The sequence below is a fragment of the Microcaecilia unicolor genome, chromosome 1 (assembly GCF_901765095.1).
Source record: "Microcaecilia unicolor chromosome 1, aMicUni1.1, whole genome shotgun sequence".
NCBI lineage: Eukaryota > Metazoa > Chordata > Amphibia > Gymnophiona > Siphonopidae > Microcaecilia > Microcaecilia unicolor.
Genome location: NC_044031.1, coordinates 646,969,957 through 646,994,704, shown reverse-complemented (window position 1 = coordinate 646,994,704; position 24,748 = coordinate 646,969,957). Strand labels below are relative to the sequence as shown.

At 43.1% G+C, this 24,748-nt stretch overlaps 1 protein-coding gene across 1 annotated transcript; it reads right to left on the bottom strand.

Annotated features, from left to right (window-relative positions):
* Positions 1-19,024: 19,024 nt before the first annotated feature.
* LRRC55 (leucine rich repeat containing 55) lies at positions 19,025-20,300 on the bottom strand. The gene is made up of 2 exons (XM_030190325.1): positions 19,694-20,300; positions 19,025-19,260 (listed from the first exon to the last, which is right to left on the bottom strand). The coding sequence occupies exons 1-2, from the start codon at positions 20,298-20,300 to the stop codon at positions 19,025-19,027; spliced, it is 843 nt and encodes a 280-aa protein (XP_030046185.1).
* Between the last annotated feature and the right edge of the window lie 4,448 nt (positions 20,301-24,748).

The following is a 24,748-nucleotide window of genomic DNA, read 5'->3' as shown; positions in this document are numbered from 1 at the left end:
AGCCAATGTTTCTCTCTTTAACAATCTAGCAATAGATTTGGCTACACTTGCTTTCCATTCATTTTTTGTTACCCAACTCAGATCACTATTTATAGAATAGCGCTTAGCTCTCATTTTTATTTGGCGCCAAATTTGGACGCCATTTACAGAATTTAGTCCTACCTTTAGAGTGCCGAAGCTGTCTGTGAGCATATTCAGAGGCACTATCCTGGGAGTAATTCTTATAAAGGTTGCCCAACTTTGGTCACCAAAATGCAGGACGCTGAGCATGATTTCTATAATGGCATCTGGGCACCCGGATTTCATTACAGAATAGAGTATAAGTTCACATTTTGCATGCCAACATTTAGGAGCAATAAAAAGGCAGGTGTAAAGGTGAGTGTGGAAATGCTGCACTCTGGAACTTATAGTATTCTATAAGTTAGGCGTGTAACTGTGGGACCTGCCCATGTGTACGCCCCTCCCCTTGCAGAGGCATACTATGGTGGTCATTTTTGAAGCACATAGGCGTCTCAACATAGCAAAAAAAAAAAAAAAAACAGCCCAAAACATCCAAATTATGTTTTTCAAAAGGCAGAATTTGGACATTTCCACTGCAGTTCATCTAAATAGCAAGGGGGTGCATTGGAGGCGTTTTTGGGGCTGGACTAGGGCGGGCCCAAAATTAGGACGTCTTTGAGTGATAATGGAACAGGAAGAAATATCCAAGGCAAAAAAGAGGTATGTTTTTTTTTTAATCTAGACCTGTTCCCTCAGTCACATCCAGGGTACAAAAACGTGCCCTTATTGAACAGCTGACCACTGGAGGGATGAAGGCATGGCCCCCCCTCCTTAATCCCCCAATGGTTATTGATCCCCTCCCATTCCCCTAAGAAGTGAAAGTGACAGTGGATACCAGGCTCTATGACAGCTTCAGGTATTAAGGCCATTCCTAATAGAGCAGCAAGCAAGTGTGAAGAGTAGCTTAATGGTCAGTACAGTGGCCTTTGAACAGCAGGACCCAGGTATAACTTCCACCTTAACTCTCTTATTTCTGTACAAATATGTGAGCCCTCCTGGAACATAGAAATACCAACTGTATCAGTATCACATACCATGTAAATGAGTTTATCTTGTTGGGCAGACAGGATGGACCATGCAGGTCTTTCGGAAATCACTAAAAACCCATCTGTTCAGGCAAGCCTACCCAAACGATCCAGATTAATTCCCACAAACCCATCTATTCATCACATATCCAGGAGACAATGACGACCTAGACTACATCTCCCGCCTCATTTTCCCCTGCTTATCCCCTGTTCTATCCCTTTTCGCCTCATCAACCCCTCCCCCAATGCTCACCTACCCTTACTCACACCTCTCCTACTCCCTTCACTCTTGCCCATTCCCCTCCGCCTCATCTACCCTCCAATTGCTCACTTACCCTTGCTCATACTTCTCTTACTCCCATCATCCCTGCATTTCTACATTCCTATTTCTTTTATTACTCCGATAATACTCAACTTATTTCTCTCCACCAATACTTTGTAATCCCAATTACTATGTAAGCCGCATTGAACCTGCTTTGAGTGGGAAAGTGCGGGGTACAAATGTAATAAATAAATACATTTATCTGCCATCATGCAAGAGTGATGGCTATTGTAGTGGTGTATATTTAGGTACAATAGTTTTTTTTATCTATTCCTGGAGGGTTCATACTAACATATAAAAGAATTAAGGTAGGATTTGTACCTGAGCCCCTTGTTTAAAGTCTACTGCACTGACCACTAGGCTGCCCCTCTGCTCTGCAGGGACGTCTATGTGACCATTTTTGTACAAATGATTTTAAAAGGATATTTTTTTTGCCTGCTTTTTTGGCATTCAAATTTTATACGTTTCATTTTGCAAAATGGCTTTTCATTTTGGACATTTTCAGCACAAGATCGTCCTTCAGCAGGCCAAAAATCATTGGTCTGAAAGTTGGGCATGAGAATTGGCGCTAATCACTATTCTATAAAGGGTGCTCAGCCAGGAGTGTCTTTTACAGAATAGCACTGAACGCCAATTTTTCACAGCGTTGATTTTGAGTACTAATTACTGAATCTGGCCTATAATGTTTATGTAGATTGTAAGCTCTTTGAGCAGGGACTGTCCTTCTATGTTAAATTGTACAGCGCTGCATAACCCTAGTAGCGCTTTAGAAATGTCAAATAGTAGTAGTAGTAGTTTATTAAAATTTGCTGAATCTCTTTAGTTACAGCATAAATCAAAGTGATGTACATAATAAAATAAAAACTCAAAAATTACTATCCCTCCTATTACTAAGCCGTCCTAATGGCTGCCTTGCGCTAATGCTGACGCAGCCCATTCACTTTGAATGGGCTACGTTGGAACTGCCGCACGACAGCTGCTAGTGTGGCATAGCAAACAGGTGGGTATGAAGGGAACACCAATCGTAAATAGGAAAGTAAACATATACACCAAGACACAATCATTGTGCTTTAAAAAAAATGGTTCTCCCCCCAAGAAAAAAACACAGGTTACCTAAATAAATGCCAAGGAAAACAGATGCATCTTAAGATGTATTTTAAATTTCTTTAAATTTGGTTCAAACCTAATAAAAACAGGAAGATTATTCCACAAAAAAGGTGCAAAAAAGAAGGGCATGGAACGCCTCTCGTATGTGGAAAGGCTAAAGAGGATAGGGCTCTTCAGCTTGGAAAAGAGACGGATTAGGGGAAATATGATAAATCCGAGTGGTGAATTGATTTTTTACTTGTTCCAAAAGTACAAAGACTAGGGGACACCAGGAAGTTACATGGAAATACTGTTAAAATAAATAGGAGGAAATATTTTTTCACTCAACGAATAGTTAAGCTCTGGAACTCTTTGCCGGATGATGTAGTAACAGCGGTTAGCATATCTGGGATTTGTAGCATGGAATGTTACCACTATTTGGGTTTTTGCCAGGTACTTGTGACCTGGCTTGGTCACTGTTGGAAACAGGATACTGGGCTAGATGGACCATTGACCTGACCCAGTATGGCTACTCTTATGTTCTTATGAGTGAAAGAAGAACAAACATGTATTAAAGGTTGAGACTGAGCTACAGAGTTAGTCACCTTAGTTATCTCCTGAACAGATTGGATAGTTGAATGTGGTGAGTGGTGCTTAAATTGGAGAGATTGCTCAATTGGGTCCTGAATCCTACAGACTTTGCCTAGCAGGAGGTAGATTTATTTGTAGTTGGGAAACTTCATCAATATGAAAGTTTTCAAGGTCATCAGTGGGAGCAGAAAAAGTTGGAGAATTATTGGAGTTAGTAGTGGTCAAGTCTGATACAACTGAAAAAAAACTTTTATGGCTGATTAATAGTGTTGGCAAACTGGAATAGTCTTGGTTTTTTTTTCAATCATTTTATTTCACCATGATAGAATTTATAAGCTCATTTATAGCATGCCAAGCTTCCTCCACTGTTGTACACAGAAGTAACACAGTCAAGGCCTGCACGGTTCATCCAGTCTCTGCCCAACATGGCTGCCAGAGCTGCACCTGCCACTCTGTGAAGGTTATAGTCATCCATGAATAAACACTTGTTGGCAATTTGCCATCTTGCCAACTACACATATGCCAACAAGATTCAGTATTGGAACAATATGTGTTAAAACTAAAAGTATTGCTAACAGTATTTAACTTGATAATTTCAACATTAAGATGTCTTCCCTTCCCCCTTGAGATGCACAGCACCCTTACTCGTAGCATATGATAATAAAGAGATATACAATACACAGACTTAATATTCATCTGTCTTTTGTGGGACACAAACCGTAGAAGTCTGTCTGGCATCAGTCTTAGTTCCTACTACTCTTGCTCAACATAACACCTCAACAGTCATGTTTTGCTTTGATCCTCTTTCTGTGTTTGTCTAACCTGGCATTTTAGAAGTCACAGGCTATTATGGTTCCAGATTTTGGTGGTGTGAGAGGATGTGTGCTGTACCTAGGGTGGAGCTGCTGAGAGGACTGCAGAGCACAAAAAACTTTCTCTACTTCAGGATGCAGGTGAAAGCTTGGCTCTTCAATCAGGCCTTTAATGAAAGAAGTAACTAACTTGTTAGTCTCACTCACACACACAAGGAGTGATTCGGGCTGCACATACTGCAGCAGGACATGTTTATCCACTCCTACCCTAGCTGATATAATATTTAACCATCTTTCTGACTTCATGTGCAACTTTCTTTAAATTAGTCATCTTATTTTCTAACTCTTCTTACTCTCTTACCTGTCTATATGTTCCATCTTTGCTTTACCCTTCACTGTCAATTAAAATGTTCTATCATGTATTGTGTTGACATTGTAAGTAGTATACTATCGAGCTTTTTTTCGAAAGACATCACTGGCCATCTTCCGACACAAATCGGGAGATGGCCGGCGATCTCCTGATCCCGGCCAAATCGGTATAATCGAAAGCCGATTTTGGCCGGCCCCAACTGCTTTTCGTTGCTGAGCCTGCCAACCTTCAAGGGAGGGTACAGAAGGCGGGACGGAGGGTGGGGTGGGGGCGGGACAGGGGTGTGGTTACGAGATAGCCAGCTTCACCCCATAATGGAAAAAAGATGGCTGGCTCAGACGAGCATTTTGCTGGCTGCACTTGGTCCATTTGTTTTTAGGTCCAAGTCACAAAAAACTGCCCCAATTGACCAGATGACCACCGGAGGGAATCGGAGATCACCTTCCCTTACTCCCCCAGTGGTCACCAACCCCCTCCCACCCAAAAAAAATTAAATTTTTTTTTTGCCAGCCTCTATGCCAGCCTGACATGTCATACCCAGCTCCCTGACAGCAGTATGCAGGTCCCTGGAACAGTTTTATTGGGTGCAGTGCACTTCAGGCAGGCAGACCCAGGCCCATCCCCCCCTACCTGTTACACTTGTGGTGGTAAATGTTGAGCCCTCCAAAACCCCCCAAAACCCACTGTACCCACATGTAGGTGTCCCCCTTCACCCCTTAGGGCTATGGTAATGGTGTAGAGTTGTGGGGAGTGGGTTTTGGGGGGATTTGGGGGGGCTCAGTACCCAAGGTAAGGGAGCTATGCACCTGGGAGCAATTTCTGAAGTCCACTGCAGTGCCCCCTAGGGTGCCCGGTTGGTGTCCTGGCATGTGAGGGGGGCCAGTGCACTACAAATGCTGGCTCCTCCCATGACCAAATGCCTTGCATTTTGCCGGGTTTGAGATGGCCGGGCCCGCTTTCCATTATGGCTGAAAAACGAAGCCGGCCATCTCCTCTACACCCGGCGATCGATTTAGCCAGCCCAACCGTGTTTTGAAAATATGGTTGGCTCCGCCCCCTTGCAGAGCCAGTCCCGAAGATGGCCGGCCATCTATTTGGCTGGCACCGTTCGATTATGCCCCTCCACGCCATAGTTTGTATTGTTATTTGAATATTTTTACTACTGCAATTGCCTATTGCTCATGTTTGATCTATTCTTACTGTACACTGCCTTGAGTGAATTCCTTCAAAAAGGCAGTAAATAAATCCTAATAAATAAAAATAAAATAGTTTTATCTTATGAAAAGCAGGATTCAAAATCAGATGAAAATAAGGTAACATACGTGGAGGGACATAATCGAAAGGGACGCCCAAGTTTTGTTGAGGACGTCCTCGCAAAACATCCCGATGGAGGGGCGTGGAAACCCATATTATCGAAACAAGATGGACGTCCATCTTTCGTTTCGATAATACGGTTGGGGATGCCCAAATCTTGAAATTTAGGTCATCCTTAGAGATGGCCATCCCTAGACTTGGTCGTTTCTGATTTTCGGCGATAATGGAAACCAAGGACGCCCATCTCAGAAATGACCACATGCAAGCCCTTTGGTCATGGGAGGAGCCAGCATTTCTAGTGCACTGGTCCCCCTGACATGCCAGGACACCAACCGGGCACCCTAGGGGGCACTGCAGTGGACTTTATAAATTGATCCCAGGAACATAGCCCCCCCCCAAACCCCCCTAAAACCCACTACCCACAACTGTACACCACTACCATAGCACTTACAGGTGAAGGGGGGCACCTAGATATGGGTACAGTGGGTTTCTGGTGGGTTTTGGAGGGCTCGCTGTTTCCTCCAGAAACGTAACAGGTAGGGAGGGGGATGGGCCTGGGTCCGCCTGCCTGAAGTGCACTGCACCCACTAAAACTGTTCCAGGGACCTGCATACTGCTGTGATGGACCCGAGTATGACATCTGAGGTAGGCAAAAATATTTTTAAAGATGTTTTTTGAGGGTGGGAGGGGGGTTAGTGACCACTAGGGGAGTAAGGGGAGGTCATCCACGATTCTCTCCGGTGGTCATCTGGTCATTTTGGCCACCTTTTTGTGCCTTGGTCGTAAGAAAAACAGGACCAGGTAAAGTCATCCAAGTGCTCATCAGGGACGCCCTTTTTTTTCATTATGGGTCGAGGACGTCCATGTGTTAGGCACGCCCAAATCCCGCCTTCACTATGCCTCCGATACGCCCCCTTGAACTTTGGCTGTCTCTGCAATGGACAGCAGTTGGGGACGTCCAAAATCGGCTTTCGATTATACCGATTTGGACGACCCTGTGAGAAGGACGCCCATCTTCAGATGTGTCGAAAGATGGGCGTCCTTCTCTTTCGAAAATGAGCCTGATAGTAGCATAGTAAATGTTGGTACAGAATAAGAACAGGATAGAAAGATCTATATGTCTCAAAATACTAGGACAGTAGTGATTAGAAGTGGGCTTCTGAGGAGGTGCTGCAATATTAACTTCAAATGATAGAAGATAGTGGTCTGATCACGGAACAGATAATATAGAGAAATTGTGGGGTGTTAGAAGTGTATTGCTATGCGATAGAACAAGATCTATGGTTTGTCCTGCCTCATGTGTTGTGACTTGCCCAAAATCACAAAGCATTTGAGGAGATTTGAACCTTAGCTTCCCTGGTTTTCAGCCCACTGCTTTAACCTCTGAAACAGCAGAGTTTGGTTCCACTTAAAAAAAAAAAAAAACACCCAAGGGAACCAACCGGTTGTTTACAGGAATCTGTGAGCATTTGGAAAGAGTGAATCTTATTTGTGAAAAGATGGCATAGTGAAGCCTCTATCTATCATCCACTGTTTCAGCACCGAAACCCTCACACACAGCTCTGCCATTGCATTTTAATGATGCCCTTCATCACCACCTGCTATTCCAGTACTAGCACCTCCATATGGTTCTACCTCAGCTCTGACCTGCAGATCATTGCATGTGTCTTTGGTTTTATGCCTAACATACTGCTGACTGCAGGGTCTCCTGAATCTCAGTGCAAGCAGATGACCTGAGAGCAGCAGGCTCTGCCCTTCAGCCCTCACCCCCTTTCCCCTAGAAAAGAAAACAAAGCAGACAGGAAAAGAGACAATCTTCTGAAAACACAGCTCCTCAAGCAATAACATCCTGGTTCCGTCTTATCTGCTCTCCCCTACTTGCCCCCCCCCCCCCCCACACCCCAGTCAGCGTTTTATCACAGGATATGGCTTGAGTGTGGCACAGATCTCAAAAACTGATCAGATGCAGGAAGCAACAGGATAAATCAACACAACATAAACAGAGGGTTGGTCCAGAGCTGATTCTGCCTGCGCTCTGATGAACTGATGCTCAGAACTCCTGCGATAAAGTCAAAAGTGCAGAAATAACATCACTGGAACAGCGCAGAAACCTAGCTCACCAATGCTCCAAGGAAATGGTATTCAAATTATATGCACACTGTAAAAGTGAAAGCAAGGGTGAATGTGCTTGGCACGTGCACAGAAGAGTTTCATAGTAAGTTCAGCTCCTGTGCACATGCACCAAGCAAACCTACCACATTGGCATCTGATTTCTGCACCTTTAAATACAAGCATTTCAATTTTTTTTTCCTTGGAAGGTTATATTTAAATGCAGGAAACAGGCGTGAATGCGTGCTTTCACTTTTGGGTTTGCTCTGATTTGCACACATTCGTCTCTTGCTACCAGTACTTAATGGGCTTGCACAGGCTTCCTTCTGCTTCCAAATGTATTTATTTATTTATTTGTAGCATTTGCATCCCACATTTTCCCACAAATGGCAGATTTTGAAAGAAAGAATCAAGAGAAATCCTCTCTTCAAACATCCTAACTCCTCTTGTGAGCTGGCATTATTTTTTCAGCAGTAAGGCGGCTTTGTTTTGTGCGCTGTTCTCTGACCATTGGGAGGGAATAAGAAATGACCTCATTAATATCATTTGCCTACATTTTATTTGCACTAATCTTTGGTGCACACGTTGTCTCCTGCAATAGCCTCTGATCATTCTGCACTCACTAATGCGGGCACCAGTCTAGCCCTAATCGCCTCTAGTGCCCATGTTTGGTTCCGAGCATCGGCCCATGACGACCTAATAATCTTGCCCCATCCTTGGCCACCTTTAAATCTAGACTGAAAGCCCACCTCTTTAACATTGCTTTTGACTCGTAACCACTTGTAACCACTCGCCTCCACCTACCCTCCTCTCTTCCTTCCCGTTCACATTAATTGATTTGATTTGCTTACTTTATTTATTTATTTATTTATTTTTTTATTTATTTATTCATTTTACAAAATATATCAAGATATAATAACCTTGAACAGGAAAGTAATATTTCAGGATATCTATAGATACATAGACATAAAAAAAAGAAAAAAATAATAATAATATGAAATATATTACTCAAGTCCACCAAAAAGAGAATCCAAGATACAATACATGGAGGTAACTAGAGGAAAGTAATTTAACAAGATCAAATAATACCTAGAACTAACAGAAAAAGAAAACTTCTTATTTCACTCCTATTGTATTCTTAGAGGCTAAGAAGGATGTTAATTGTAAGGGTTCTGTGAATACATACTTCATCAAATTATATCGAATCACACATTTACATGGAAACCGCAAATAAAATACGGCTCCCAATTGAAGAACTTCTGATTTTAACAAAAGGAATTGTTTTCTTCTCTTTTGAGTTTCCTTTGAAACATCTGGGAACAAATTAACTTTAAGTCCAAGAAATAATTTGTCTTTATTTCTAAAGAACATTCTAAATAGCCAAGCTTTGTCTGATGATAATGCTAGGGTAGCAATCAAGGTTGCTGGCCTAGCTTGGTCAGTTTCAGAAATCTCTAATAATGTAGAAACATCCAATGGGGCATTTTGTTCTTGCTGAAGGTCTTTTTGTGGCACATAATATGCTTGATTGAAAGGTGGTAAAGTTTCTTGAGGAATTTGTAACACTTCCAGCAGGTATCTTTTAAGCATATCTACAGGTTTCACCATTTTAACCATGGGGAAATTTATAAATCTGATATTATTATACCTCATAAAATTGTCATACAGTTCCATCTTCCTCCTCAGATTTACAACATCTTTCACCATAGTTTGTTGTACTTTCTCAACCTCTAGAAACGTTTTCTTCATCTTTTCTTCATTATCTTTTAAACCTTTAATATCAGATTCATTTTTGACTATCTTCTGTTCTAAAAGAACCACTTTCTCAGATAAAACTTTAGATTGACCAGCAAAGGTCATAACGGCCTGTGCCATCAAATCCCATAAAGCGTCTAACGTTACCTCAGAAGGTTTCTCCGGAATTTTAAGGGAAAATGGCAGAAGTAGGTCCTGAGAATCCATTAGTTCTTCTCCTCCTCGTCCCACAGCCTGGGTCCCTGCAATGGTCATCTCGGGAGTTATAAACTGACCCTCTGGCTCTTCCTCGCGCTGTTCAAGAGCTTCCTTCATTGGGGTTGCCCTTCCGCTCAAAGGCGGAGGCCCCGTTGATCCTCCTGAGGGAGAGCTGGTAAACCGCGGTTGTGGGGGCGGAGTCCTCTGGTCGGGGCTCAGCGAGACATTTGGCCCGGAGTTCGCCGATTCCTCCAAAATGCCGGCGATACTCTCGGGACCGCTCCCGATCCGGATATTCTGTCCCGAGGGTCTGAGATATTGGTCCATCGGGCCAAGAGGTAAGGGGGGAGGTGGCAGCGAAGCTCGAGCTGCTGTTTTCCCCCGTCTTTTCGGCATTATTTTCTTTACTAGGAGAGCAGCTCCTCGATGTTCATAGGTACGGCAGCCATCTTGGTTCTCTACTTTATTTATTTTTTGTCTATTAGATTGTAAGCTCTTTGAGCAGGGACTGTCTTTCTTCTATGTTTGTGCAGCGCTGCGTATGCCTTGTAGCGCTATAGAAATGCTAAATAGTAGTAGTAGTAGTAGTAATCTTCCAAAAATTACTAAAAACCAACCTGTTCAAAAAGGCATACTACAATGATCCATCCTAAATTCCAGACAATGAAAATCTTCCAGAACTAGACAAAACCAAACCCTCTATACCTGACTTCTTCAGTCACTCTGTCACTAACGAACGTTAACGCACTACCACCTTATTTCTCTCGTCGGAAATGAACTGATTATCTAATTTACTCCATAATTTACTCTACCATCTATGAACTTAATGCAATACCACTTTGTATTTCTCATTCCGGAAATGGCGATCGCCACTACGGCATACTGTAAGCCACATTGAGCCTGCAAAAAGGTGGGAAAATGTGGGATACAAATGCAACAAATAAATAAATAAATAGGAGCCTCTTCTGTCTTCCAGCCAGGGATCCAGCCAGAAAGGGGCAGAAAACCTGCCCAAGCCAGCTAGCAAACACTGTTTGGAAATAGTACCTCTTTTTTCAGATTCAGATAACTTTATTGGCCTGACAATTTTACATGTGCTGTCAAAATATTCACTAAGGGAGACATTCTATAACTGGCCTAGTGGTTAGGGTGGTGGACTTTGGTCCTGGTGAACTGAGGAACTGAGTTCGATTCCCACTTCAGGCACAGGCAGCTCCTTGTGACTCTGGGCAAGTCACTTAACCCTCCATTGCCCCATGTAAGCCGCATTGAGCCTGCCATGAGTGGGAAAGCACGGGGTACAAATGTAACAAAAAAAAAACTTGGGGAGTCTGAATTACGCGGGCTGCGATCCTATTCTGTACGAGCACTTGCATCGCTATCAGCATGCCTAAATACAGGTGTGTGCACTTACACCATATCAAGAGGAGACGTACATTCGTGCACCTAAATTCCACAGTTGCACGTACAACTTACAGTATTCTGTAGGTTAAGCATGTAAATATTGGCTCCATTTATGCCCCACTCATGTTCCTCCCCCTGTGAATGCCCCCTTGCCTTTACATGCTAAGGTACTAGGTGTATGTATGTTATAGACTGGAGATGGGGAGGAGTAACCTAATGGTTAGTGCAGTGGGCTTTGATACTGGTGAAATGGGCTTAATTCTCATTGCAGCTCCTTGTGACTCTGGGAAAATCATTTAACCCTCTATTGCCCCAGGTACAAAATCTTAAATTCTGAGCCTATTAGGGACAGAGGAAGTACCTGCATATAACACACTGAGCACTATTTTATAAATGGAACTCAGAGTTGGGCACTGTTGATAGAAAAGCACTCAGCACTGGGATCCACACTCAAATCTTCGGCACCCTGGTGTAAATCCGCACACCTAAATTAGACGTGGATCCCCTGAATTCTGTAATAACATGTTCATCTTTAGTGAATGCCCCTGACCCTCCCGTTCTCCTCCTATGGCCATACCCCCTTTTCAGTTCCGTGCTGAAACATTTACACGTGCATCTTTATAGAATAGCCCATAGCAAGATGCATGTATAAATCCAAATTGGCACCAATTAACACTAATAATTGTTAGTGCTCAATTATTGGCACTGATTAGGCTCATTACTCAATTAAATTGCATGCACAAATGGATCTGTGTTCTTATTTTTGTGTGCAATTTTAAGCACCACTTATAGAATTTGAGGGATAATGTTTATTGCATTGTGTACATATAGAAATGATTACCTCTACTACTACTACTACTTAACATTTCTAGAGCGCTACTAGGGTTACGCAGCGCTGTACAATTTAACAAAGAGAGACAGTCCCTGCTCAAAGAGCTTACAATCTAATAGACAAGTGAACGGTCGGTCCGATAGGGGCAGTCAAATTGGGGCAGTCTGGATTCACTGAACGGTAAGGGTTAGGTGCCGAACGCAGCATTGAAGAGGTGGGCTTTAAGCAAAGACTTGAAGATGGGCAGGGAGGGGGCTTGGCGTAAGGGTTCAGGAAGGTTGTTCCAAGCATAGGGTGAGGCGAGGCAGAATGAGCGGAGCCTGGAGTTGGCGGTGGTGGAGAAGGGTACTGAGAGGAGGGATTTATCCTGTGAACGGAGGTTATGGGCGGGAACGTAAGGGGAGATGAGGGTAGAGAGGTAGTGAGGGGCAGCAGACTGAGTGCATTTGTAGGTAAGAAGGAGAAGCTTGAATTGAATGCGGTATCTGATCGGAAGCCAGTGAAGTGACCTGAGCGTGTGGCTAGAACTCATGCATGTAATGTGCTACAATCATATGTGTAGATGCTAGTATTTATTTGTATTTTGCTCACACCTTTTTCAGTAGTAGCTCAAGGTGAGTTACATTCAGGTTCACTGGATATTTCTCTGTCCCAGGAGGACTCACAATCTAATTTTGTACCTGAGGCAATAGAGGGTTAAGTGACTTGCCCAAGATCACAAGGAGTAGCAGCAGTATTTAAACCAGCCACCTCTGGATACCAAGACCAGTGCTCTAACCACTAGCCCACTCTTCATGTATGCAATTTGCACCTAACTTTAGGTGACCAGTTATAGAATGAGCGGGTTAGGGACTACTTGGTTATCTCTGGATTTTCAGCAGAACATAACCAGATAATGTTTCTGACAGTGGCGATCCTAGGTCGGCTGCCACCTGGGGTGGAGCGCCGCTGTGCATCCCCACCCCCCGGCTGCAGTGGCGTCCATCCCCCCAGGGTGCAGCACAACACCCCCCCCCCGGTGCAATGACACCCCCTCCCCGGCACATCAACCCCCCCCCGACGCAATGACACCCCCCTCCCCAGCGCATCAAGCCCCCCCCCGGGTGCATTCTTGGCTGCTGGAAGGTGCAGAGAGCAGCTGCGCGCCTGTCAGCTCCACTGGCTCCCTGCTCCCTCTGCCCTGGAACAGGAAGTAACCTGTTCCAGGGCAGAGGAAGCAGGGAACCAGCGGAGCCGACAGGTGCATGGCTGCTCTCTGCACCCTCCAGCAGCGTGCACCCGGGGCGGACCGCCCCGCCCTTGCTACGCCACTGGTTTCTGAAAATCTGGGAAGACCTGCTGCAGCACTGTTCAGTTAGCGCAGGGACAGTCCAGGCCAGGGGTGCAGTTGGGTTGGATTCAGAAGTTCTCTGGGCACCACTGATATTCAATGGCAGTGCCCAGAAAACTAACTGGGCATATAGGACTGTATAAATTGGCAGTGCCCAAATAGTGTCGGTAGCTGGATAAGGGCCAGCACTGGATATCCCAGAACAAATCAGCATACTGGGGCAGACCACAGGTCCATCAAATCCAGTATCCTGTTTCCAACAGTGGCCAATCCGGTTCACAAATACCTGGCAAGATCCCAGAACAGTAGAACAGATTTTATGTTGCTCATTCTAGAAATAAGCAGTGGATTTTCCCAAGTCCATCTTAGTAATGATTTATAGACTTTCTTATCGGTTCTTGTCCAAACCTTTTTCAAACCCTGCTAAGCTAACTGCTTTTCTCACATTCTCTGTCAACAAACTCCTGAGTTTAATTACATGTTTTTTTTTTTGTTACATTTGTACCCTGCACTTTCCCACTCATGGCAGGCTCAATGCGGCTTACATGGGGCAATGGAGGGTTAAGTGATTTGCCCAGAGTCACAAGGAGCTGCCTGTGCCTGAAGTGGGAATTGAACTCAGTTCCTCAGTTCCCCAGGACCAAAGTCCACCACCCTAACCACTAGGCCACTCCTCTTTATTTTATCTATCATTGCTTGATTTCATTATCATTTTGTTCATTCCTTGCCCCTCTATCCTTACCTCGATTACTGATGTAATTTTGCCTTCATGTGTTTCCTTGATGTACTTTGTCTATCCAGCTAATGTCACTGGCCTCCAATATTCCCGTAATAATCATTTTTGCAAATCATTTTGTAAATCGCATAGATATTTTGTGTTATTATTTGTGGTATATCAAATCATAAATGGAACTTGGAACTTCAGAAAGAATGTGAAGAAGGCAGAGAGGAATCAAGAAAATAAGCAGAGACAGAGGATAGAAGACTATACACACAAAAGGTTAGAAAACTGTTTAATAAATTTCTGTGCTAGCTGGGCCGGGTCAAGGGTGGGGCATAGCTGGTATTTTGCCCTTCTCCACTAGTCATACAGTCACCAGAATAAACAAGTTATTTTACTAGAGGGACATGAGGGAGCAGAGTTTTGGCATGTGCATTTTAACGATCTGAAAAATCTATTAAAATGTGCTCCTCTTTAGTAACTCAGTAATGAAGAGGACCTATAGTCAAGTCTCAAATTGAAAGATCAATGGAAAAGAACATCATTTTTTCACAAGAACAAAACAATTATTCCCTCATTATATTCTGTGGCTGGCACCTGGGGATAGATCAAACGGGCTCATGATGCATTATCAGTCCAAAGAAAAAGCATGGCAGCCGCAGGAAGAGGTGACAGGAGAAAGAGGTGGAATTTGGAAGGAAGCAAGGGGTACACTGCCTCCAAATTATATGTGTTTCTTGGTTTAGTTTCCCTCTTGGATCAGCTACTGAATCCCGGCTTCCATTCTCGCTCTTAGTACTGCTGCTGCTGAACTCCTGACTCGACTCAGGGCTGGCTTTGGAGTGTGTGGTCTATGTGACTGTGCAGGGCAACATAAATAGGGGGTATTGTTAGAGTGGTGTCCCGCTCCATATCCTTCTAAATCATGAGTGTAATTCTATAACAAGGTGTCTAACATAAGAGAATAAGCAGGTACCTATAAAACCTATAAAGAAAAGTCAGCCCCTGTTTTTCTTTATAGAATACTAATGCAAGTGGCAGAAAATATGTCTACATTTAAGGTGTGATTGCTTATACCAGTCCTGTGGCTGATATAAATGTTCATGTCTACATGTAAATCAGTTCAATGTAGAGCAGAGAAGGAGTAGGGAAGGTAGGCTCTTTCCAATCAGTGAGGTAGACCTACAGATAATAAAAAAGAGAGACAGGGAGGGCCAAGTGGATGAGGGACAGGGAGATATGCGTGGTCTCTCATCACCTAACCCACCCCACCCTCACCCTGTTAGACTGTCACTGAATGCTTTGATGTTTCACTTATATATACTGTCATCTATCAACATTTGCTTATTTCTGATCTGAGGAAGAAGGGCTACATTTGAAAGCTAATCAAAAACTGTAAAAAAGATATCATCTTATTTTTTTTTTATGTTTTATTTTATTCTATTTCTATTGATTACCTTTGGAAGTGGACTAACACGGCTACCACATCTCTCTACTCTTTGGTAACTGAAAATCACTTTTAATGGTGTGTTTATAGACTTGATATATTCATGACTGCTGGAAAATGATCATTTTAAAGGTGACTTTCTGATCTGGAAACATTTTTAGCACTGCTGTGGTGATTTGGTGCCTTGCTGAACTGCAGCTCCTTCGGAGCCCTAATTCGATTTGTGAAAATGACACCGCCAGCTCGTGTACTTATAAATAAATAAGTTACATGTTGACATACAAGCTTGATAGGAATTTATTTGAAAAGGCTTTGAAACACAGGGCATGGAAACACAAAATCGCATTTTGTACAATAACTGTGCGGAACTCCATTAGAATAAAAGTGGAATGAGGCAAGGCAGAGTGTGTGATCACTAACACAGAGGTCCCTGAATTAAGATTTGGCAATTACACAGTTTAGTTTAGCCTGTGACCGTGAGCGGATTTCCCTGATTTGCAGCCTGGGGTTGGACTGTCAGACGTCTGGTTCAAATTCAAGTTTAGTTCAGGAAATTAGTCTGGAGACTTTGTGACGCCTCCATCTTGTTTGGTGACAAATGCTGATGTATATCCTTGGGGGCAATTTCTCCAAATGGCCTTGAAAGGTGCCTGTGTGCAGCATCTGTCAGAAACTCGTTCACATCTGCTTGCTTTTTTACCAGAAAAAAATCCTGTTTCCTGTCACATTCAGTTACATAGCATGGGATTGAGGCTCACGGCTTCATCAGAGCAGGACAGTCCTGTTGTCTGATAGTAGACATATCAAAAGAACTCACCCTGAGCTTCCACATCTGTATTCTTTGTGCAGTAATTGCATATGTATAGAACTGGTTTGTAGCAGTGAAAAGAGGAAGTCAGCAGATCTGAACTGTTCACCGACCTATCCCAAAGACTTTTTATTTTTTAATTTTTACCAGGCACTGTAAACAGATTGGCCAAAAACTGAGTTAGGATGCAGAAGTGACCCTGCCCAGAGGAGATCCAAACACTGCTAAGTGTACATCTCACAAACACTATCACACACAAGCAATACACTTATAAATGTACCCATAGTCTGGAGTGTGCATGTATCTTCCCCCCCCCCCCCCCCAACAACATATTTCCCCAATTAAAGAAGCTTGTGCTTAGGAGAGAACCCCAAAGTACTGTCTGGAAATAACTAGTAAAAAAAATCCTCTTGGAATGGGACCACTTACAGTCCTTTATTCCATCCACCTAACTTTTGTGTGTGTGTGTGTGTGTGTGTTAGTTATATACAACCATTTTCCTTTTCAAATATTTGATTCCAATGTCTGTTTCATTTAGTTATATATTTTTTGCACATGCTAAGAGCGCTGAATAAAAGTGTGTCTGTCTTCTTAAAAGTTGTATTTCCTTTTCTTTCTCAAGGACATATAACACTGCTCCTGGAGTTGTGACTGGGAGCAACTGCTTCCCTTCCCATCATAAGCAGCATTATAGTGCCTCCAACAGGTGGAGACAGTCCACTAAGTCCATGCAAAGACTCATCGGTGACCAGAAATCATAATTCAGTGGGCTCCTAAGAATAGACCACATGATAAATATGTTTTTACTATCCATACTAATTTGAAATCTCACTTCTGCATTTTTATGTTTTCAATAATATTTAAATTCCAAAATAGTTTAATATCTATCTATCTAATATGCAACTACCTGAAAATGTCCCATCTTTGGCAGCATTCATAGACTAAAACTTCTAGAACTTGCCATAGGTAATGCCTGAATCTGGCCATTAGGTGTCGCCACCTTGTGAGAGCTGAGAAACCCTCCCACCAGAGACTGTGAATGTTGGTTCTGCAGCTATCCTAGCCCTGGCTGGCTCAAGCAGCAGAAGCCAGGCCTGGGAATCATTTTCATTTAATTGTATTTTTGGGACTCTCTCATGGTTTCATCTCAACTTATTCAACTAGATGTCTCCAGGGCTGAACTTTTCTAAGGCAAAAGTCCTTTACTCTGTTATCCTCTGCCTCTCATCCTGAGTATTCACTTGTCTCTTCAGTCCCTAATCCTGACATCACATTCTTTTTTTTACTGTTTCTCACCTGCTTCTTATCATTATCACAGTGTTGTCTGCAGTTATCATTTTCTTGCATGTTTCTGCTGATATCCTTTTTCACGCTTTTTATACTGCAATTCTTCTTTCTTATGGTCTCTCAGGGACCCAAATTCTTCCTCATCCTATGCCGAATGCTGCTGCTCATATTCTCTCTTCTTCCAAGTCCTCTGAGACCCTTACTGCTGCCCTGCCACATTCAGAATCCAGTTTGAAATTGTAGCAGTTGCTTTTTTTCAATTCCTTCCTTGATCTCCTGTTCTTACTCTTCTTACATTATTTGACATTGTCTCTGTCCCCAAAGCTGCTGGCAGATGTTCATCTATTAACACAGTGTGGTAGCAAAGATCGCAAGTGTCTCTTTTTCTGGCCAGCTCTCTCTCACTTGTTCTTTCTCTGTCTCAAGATTCACCTCACTTGCTTAGGAGTCACACTAATCTTACTCTACTGAAGTATAATTAGTGTCTTGTATATGCCGTGACTTCACTACCAATTATAATGTTCTATTACGTATTGTGTTGTCATTGCAAGTAGTATACCATGCCATATTTTGTATTGTTACTTGAATATTTTTACTGCTGTAATTGCCTATTTCTCATGTTTGATCTATTCTTACTGTACACCGCCTTGAGTGAATTCCTTCAAAAAGGCAGTAAATAAATCCTAATAAATAAATAAATAATATGCATTTTGTGTGATTGCTATATAAATACTGTATTTTATTTATTATCTAACTATAAATCCCTTTCATATCAACAATCGGGATAAAAAGTTGGGAGAAACCAAAGGAAGAGATTAAAGATTCACAAATAATTAACTGCTGCTTTACTTATGAGTGAAATGTTTCTTCAAGATAAAGTTTGCAGACTTGGCCAATATCAGCCTGTGTACTCACTACTGAGACCTCAGACTTGGCCCCCACTGGCCCCTGTACCCATTTGCTCAGGTCTCAGACCTAGGTCCCTCATTGGACTCTGTATCTATTGCTGAGATCTTAGTCTTGGCCTTCATTGACACCAGCATCCATTGCTGAGGTCTCCAGACTAGACCCCCATTGGCCCTGCACCTGCTACTCAGCTCTTGCATCCACTGCTGAAGTCTCAGACTAGACCTCCCTTGCTCTTTCTAGTCTCGGCCTACATTAGTGTCTTCACCCACACCCGAGGTTATGGTGCCATCAAGCAACCCTTTTCTGCCTCTGTCCTGTGCGCTGCTTTATAAATTGCATTTGTCTATGACAGATGTTCTATGGAGAAGGACAGTACCCAGTACACATTTGTGCAGATTAAGGACTGGATGTAGCATATCACTCTGTATGTTGGTCATGAACATCCACAAACTCTGGGATCTGTAATAGCCTCCATTCAGGATTCAGAACCATGCAGCAGTATGAGAATCCTATCCAGCTGAACAGTACATGGTGTAGGAGGTTACCCTTGTGCTGAGACTAAAGAAATACTGATAGCATTGCTCCAGCAGTGAGAGTAGTGTGTGATACAGAGGGAATAAAGGTTGACTTGGCTCAGAGACAAGTTATATCTCTTCCTCCTCGTTAGCCTTGCTCCATCGATGGCAGCAGTTAGCAGTGATGCCCAGGAGGAAGTTAGTAGCCACAGACGCAATGGAGACCACAAACCCTACAAAGGCAATAAAGAGGTAATCGTCCAGGGTAAGGGTCAAGTGGCAAGCTTTGAAGCTCTCCTCTGTCAGTGAGAAAAGCAGTACACCTTCTACCTCTGGTGGGCCCCAGCATTTGGCACGCTGCACATCTGGAAGAGAAAAAGACATAGGTGAGTGAAGAATACAGCAGTCAGTGGAATGGGGCTCCTTAAATGGACCAACTACATCAGGGCTTCCTACATCTGTGCTGGTACCCCATAACTAGTTGGGTTTTTCAGGATATTCACAATGAATTGGCATGAGATATATCTGCGCCTACTGCAGTCCCACCAGTTTATGCATTTAATGTGGCTATCCTGCAAACCTGATGGGTGGTAGAGACAATAGGATAGGCCTGGGAAGTCCAGAACAAAATAAAAGAAGAACATGAACTAGAGTTTTGTAGTCTCCTGTAATGAACTCTGGGTATAGAATCTAGAAGAAAGAAAATAACCTGGACTGGATTTTTTCTACTCCCTGAAACAGGCTCTTAAATTTAGCCTTTTTTATTAGTAGCATAGAAGTTCAGAAGCTGATAATTACCAGCTACACATGTTTGAATGTTGGTCCGCAGCCACTTCAGCAGGGGCTCCATAGTGCATCCACAAATCCAAGGGTTACCTCCTAGTCGTAGAATCACTAGACCAGAGAGGTCCTCTAAAGCCTCCAGTCCCAAGAAAGATAGACTTCCATAGCTCAAGTCCAAGTGCCTGAGCTGAAATAGCCCACGGAATGCCAGTGGATGGATCTTTCTCAGTCCGGGGTTGTAGCTCAAGTTCACTTGCAACAGGTTATGGGCCATCTGAAACATATCAGCTGGCACATGACTAAGGTTGTTGTAGCTTAGGTCTAGGTAAAGAAGCTTCTTAGCATTGATGAAGAGTCTCTTAGGAAGTTCTGACAGGGAGTTATTGTGTAGGTCCAGGATCTGGAGCTCTGTATAACAGGACAGATATCCTGGTGGGATGTTGGCAATACGGTTGTGGGCCAGGCTGAGGTTCCTGATGTCTAGGAGCAAATCTGGTGGGACAGAGAAGAGCCTCTGGTTACTGCAGTCCACCATCTGGTTTTGGCAGGTGCAGAGAACAGGGCAGCTTTCAATGCCAGAGAGTAGAGCAGCTGTCATTAGGAGGAAGGTAATCAGAATCATATTGAAAGAAATATGTGGTCTAGTAGAAACAATACTGTCCTCTGGTCTTGTCAAGTAGAAAGTTCTCAGTGATGGAAGTTGTATGTCAAAAGAGTTACAGGACTGTAGGTTTGTTCAATGTCTCCAGGAGGTGAAAGGACTGAAGTATCCCCAAATTAGCTAACTATATCTTGGTATAGAGATCAAACAATTAACAATAGCTTCAACTCTTTAGAATTATTAGTAGATTACTAAGAATAACCAATGCAAATGTAGGTCTTCAGTTGTCAAGGTGAGATGTCCATGACTCCTCCAAAGCTTTACAGATCTAAGTGCATCTCCATTTCACTGGTTTCCAAAGGTCTGGGAATTTGGCATTGAGGGTATGTGCAGCTCAAACAAATCAAACAAATATCTCAAGCCCCCATGATACCTGTTTTATCATACAGTAGTTGTAATAAGGTTAAGTCTGTATTGCAATAAAGAAAGTTATGGAAGTTTAGGGAGATGAATGACATGTTGAAGACAACAACAATGCATGTGTCCGTTATCCTGGTAGTAACTTACACGCCGTCTTTGCAGACTTCAAAGTGAATTATGAAAAATAATCTAACTTCAGGTTTGGATTTGAGTACTCATTAAAAATAACAGCCCTGGGGTCTTTTACCATGTTCTGCTTAGGAAGATTTAAAGGGTTTTCTGCCTGTCAGGAAGGTGTTACATTCTTCACAGCTAAATGTCAACCGTGATTTACAACCACTTTGACTTTAATTCATTCACAAATTAATTATGGCAAACAGAATTTCATGTACACAGACACTTCTTCAATGTGTTTCAGAAATGGTCCCACAGGATGCAATGGAGAGCAACATGGATGATGAAATCCTACTTGAGAGATCAGAAACAATCCATTAGTGAACTCTCCTAGGATTTATTTTTCAGTCAGCAGATAATATCAGATTTCTCCTGAGATGTGGGCCTTTTGTCTTATGTGTGTCGTGGGCTGGCATCAAGAATTCCTTTTATTTAAGTAGGAGCTTCCTTTCATCCCAAACAGTGGGAACTCCTGCCCAGATCAGAAAGGATTGCCAAGTATCTTTGTGTGTGATCTACCCAAATCTCCGAAAAGCCAGGATTATAAAATGATTGAAATAAAGCTTTATCTTTTACCAAGGAATGGGCTGGCTAGAAGAAGAAAAGGTGTGGAAAATTTTCTAAGTCAAACAAAGAATCCTTGAGACCACAAGGAAAACCTCTTGAATGGAATCACTGCTGACACTGAAGAGTAATCACTTCTTGCCCCTGCACTGAATACTTTTAATTGAATGGCATAGCGATGGATATACGCAGACTTTGAATGGACCAGGTTGGAGCATGCTCCAGCAGCTTCACAAATGGTGATGAAGGGAATAATTCAATGGTATTCTTATTTTGGTTAGCCATACTTCTCCTGAGAAGATCATTTTGCAGACAGTGTACGTTATATTTATTTATTGAAGGATGATGCCTTTCAGAGTTCTCTCAAGACAGAAGATGCTAGAGAGATGGAATGTTCCATGTAGTTGGTCTTAAATGCTGGTGGCAGCTGGTGTCTGTCAGGAAAGCTTGTTCTCTGTTTTCCTGTTTGGAGAGGAGCAGCCTGAGTAGATCCTGCTGGGTCCTCCTGCCAACAAAAATACAGGAAGACAAAGAAAAAGTCAACTCATTGGCCAGAAAACCTCCTTTGATTTCTGTCTGTCTTTCTGCCCTTCTTTCTCTCCCACCATGTCTTTTCTTTTCTCTTTCTTGCTTCTTGAGATTGTAAGCTCTTTGAGCAGGGACTGTCTTTCTTCTATGTTTGTGCAGCGCTGCGTATGCTTTGTAGCGCTATAGAAATGCTAAATAGTAGTAGTAGTAGTAGGTTAGTGTTCACTCTTTCTCTTCCTTTCCCCCCTCCTGCCAGTCTCTCTATCTTCAAGGGCTCTCTGAGAAATGCTAATGAGTAACAGGAATCTCGCTGAATACTAAGGATAGGCAGCCAGAAAATTATTGTTTCATTTTATTCCTTTTTTAAAATTTTGAAACAAATGTTGATAGTGCTCACTTTCTTTAAAAATGCACACTATCCCCCAGATTCTATATAGCACGACTTAAGTTGCGTGCTCAAATCCAGTCATATTCTGGATTTGCATGCCCAACTTAACTGTTAACAAGCCAATCACTGCAGACAATTGCCAGTTAACAAGGAATTGTTGACACTTAATTGGCATTCATTAGAATTTACGCACACCAGTGGCGTAGCCAAGGGTGGGCTTGGGTGGGCCCAGGCCCACCCACTGTGGGTTCAGGCCCACCCAGTAGCAGCATACATATGGGGTGGCTGGCAGGGATCCCCAAGCCCCACCAGTCAAAAACTCCCAACAAGTGTCCCTCCTGCATACCTTGTAAGTAGCAGTGAGCAATGACATACATACGGCTTGCACCGGCCCCACAGCCTTCCCTCTGATGTATTTCTGCCTAGGCAGAAACAGGAAGTTGCATCAGAGGGAAGGGTGTGGGGCCAACATGAGCCGTGCGTATTAGTTGCTGCTCGCTGCTGGTGAAAATCTGCTATTTAAAAGGTATACGGGAAAGGGGGGATGTTTGAGAGACCATATGGCATGCAGGCGAGAGAAGGAGAGACCAAATCACCTATGGGATGGAGCGAGGTTCTTCTGCCCACCCATCTTAGGCCCAGGCCCACCCAAAATTGGGTGTCTGGCTACGCCCCTGACGCACACAACTGTCTAAGTGTTTTCTGTAACGTGATGTACGTAAATTCTAACTCGCATAGTTGAAAAGGGGGCAGGGCCATGGGCATAGAATGGGCAGGTCATAGATGTTTCTAAAATCTATGCACATTGTTATAGAATACACCTGGATCGCTCCTAATTTAGGTGGCATCATTTACACCAAGTTTTACTTGGTGTAACTGCCCCCGACTAAATTCAGTCACACGGACGGGCATTTGGCATATTCTATAAACTGTGTGAAAATTTAGGCATAGTCTATAAAATGCGCCTAAATTTAGATGTACTTTGTAGAATACACCTAGGCATATTTTTTCAGAACTGATTTTTTAGGCATGATATATAGAATCTAGGCCTATGTGAGCCCCTTCTCTCACTCATTAGGATTATAATACACTCATTTGAAGGCTGTCTCACTGTCACACTCTTTGAGCCTGCTCTCTCACTCATTAGGAGTACATCACAGTCATGTGAAGGCTGTCTCACCCTCACACTCTCGTACTCTTTGAGTCCCTTGTCTCCTATTGAGTTACACCCAATTGAAGACTTTCTTACTCTCACACTCTTTGAGCACCTTCTCTCACTCATTAGAAGTAGATCACACTCATTTGAAGGCTTTCTCACCCTTATACTCTCACACTCTTTGAACCCCTTCTCTCACTCATTAGGAGAGAGTTACACTCATTTGAAGGCCCTCTCACACTCTCTGAGCCCCTTCTCTCTTGCTTATTAGTGGTGTGTCACATGATTGGCTGCAGAGAGAAAGCAGAAGCAAGGTTTTTCAGAATCAGACTATCCTGTCTACTCTGTCTCTGCCAGTCTATCCGGTTTCTTTTCCCTGCATCTACAAATACATGAGCTGTGAAAGGCATTTTCAGCCTGGATAATTTTCTCAGGTAACTGCTTAGTTGCCTAGGCAAATTTCTTTCACACTTGTCTCATATTGCTTCTACCCTGTGGAGTATCACAGGGATCTGTACTGGGACCAGTGCTGTTTAACATCTATGTGCAACGTTCTTTAAATCAGTCACTTTATTTTCTAACTGCTCTTACTCTCTTACCTATCTTCAGGCCCTGTTTACTAAGCTGCGTTACAGGCACGTTAGCGTCATTAACACGTGTTGAACATGTACGCACGTTAACCGTGCAGGCATCTACAATATCTCTATAGGCGCCTACATGGTTAACGTGCATGCTAATTGTAGGCACGTTAAAAATGCTAACGCACCTTAGTAAACAGGGCTGTATATGTTCTGTCTTTGTTTATTCCCTACACTGTCTATTAAAATGTTCCATTACATATTGTGCTGACATTGTAAGTAATATACTATCCTGCTTATTTTCGAAGGAGATCGCCGGCCATCTTCCGACACAAATTGGGAGATGGCCGGCCATCTCCTAAACCCGGCCAAATTGGTATAATCGAAAGCCGATTTTAGCCGGCTTCAACTGCTTTCCATCGCAGAGCCGGCCAAAGTTCAAGGGGGCATGTCGGCAGGGTATGGAAGGCGGGACGGGGGTGTGGTTAAGACATGGCCAGCTTCGGCCGATAATGGAAAAAAGAAGGCCGGCTCGGACGAGCATTTGGCTGGCTTCACTTGATCCATTTATTTTTAGGACCAAGCCTCAAAATAAAAGTGTCCCAATTGACCAGATGACCACCGGAGGGAATCAGGGATCACCTCCCCTTACTCCCCCAGT

What these genes read in the sequence shown, in the direction of transcription:
- LRRC55 (XM_030190325.1), bottom strand. Translation starts at nt 20,300, where the DNA reads ATGATTCTGATTACCTTCCTCCTAATGACAGCTGCTCTACTCTCTGGC. An exon ending in CATTCAAACATGTGTAGCTG is followed by an intron (nt 19,261 to 19,693) that starts GTAATTATCAGC and finishes TTTCTCTTCCAG; the next exon opens with ATGTGCAGCGTGCCAAATGC.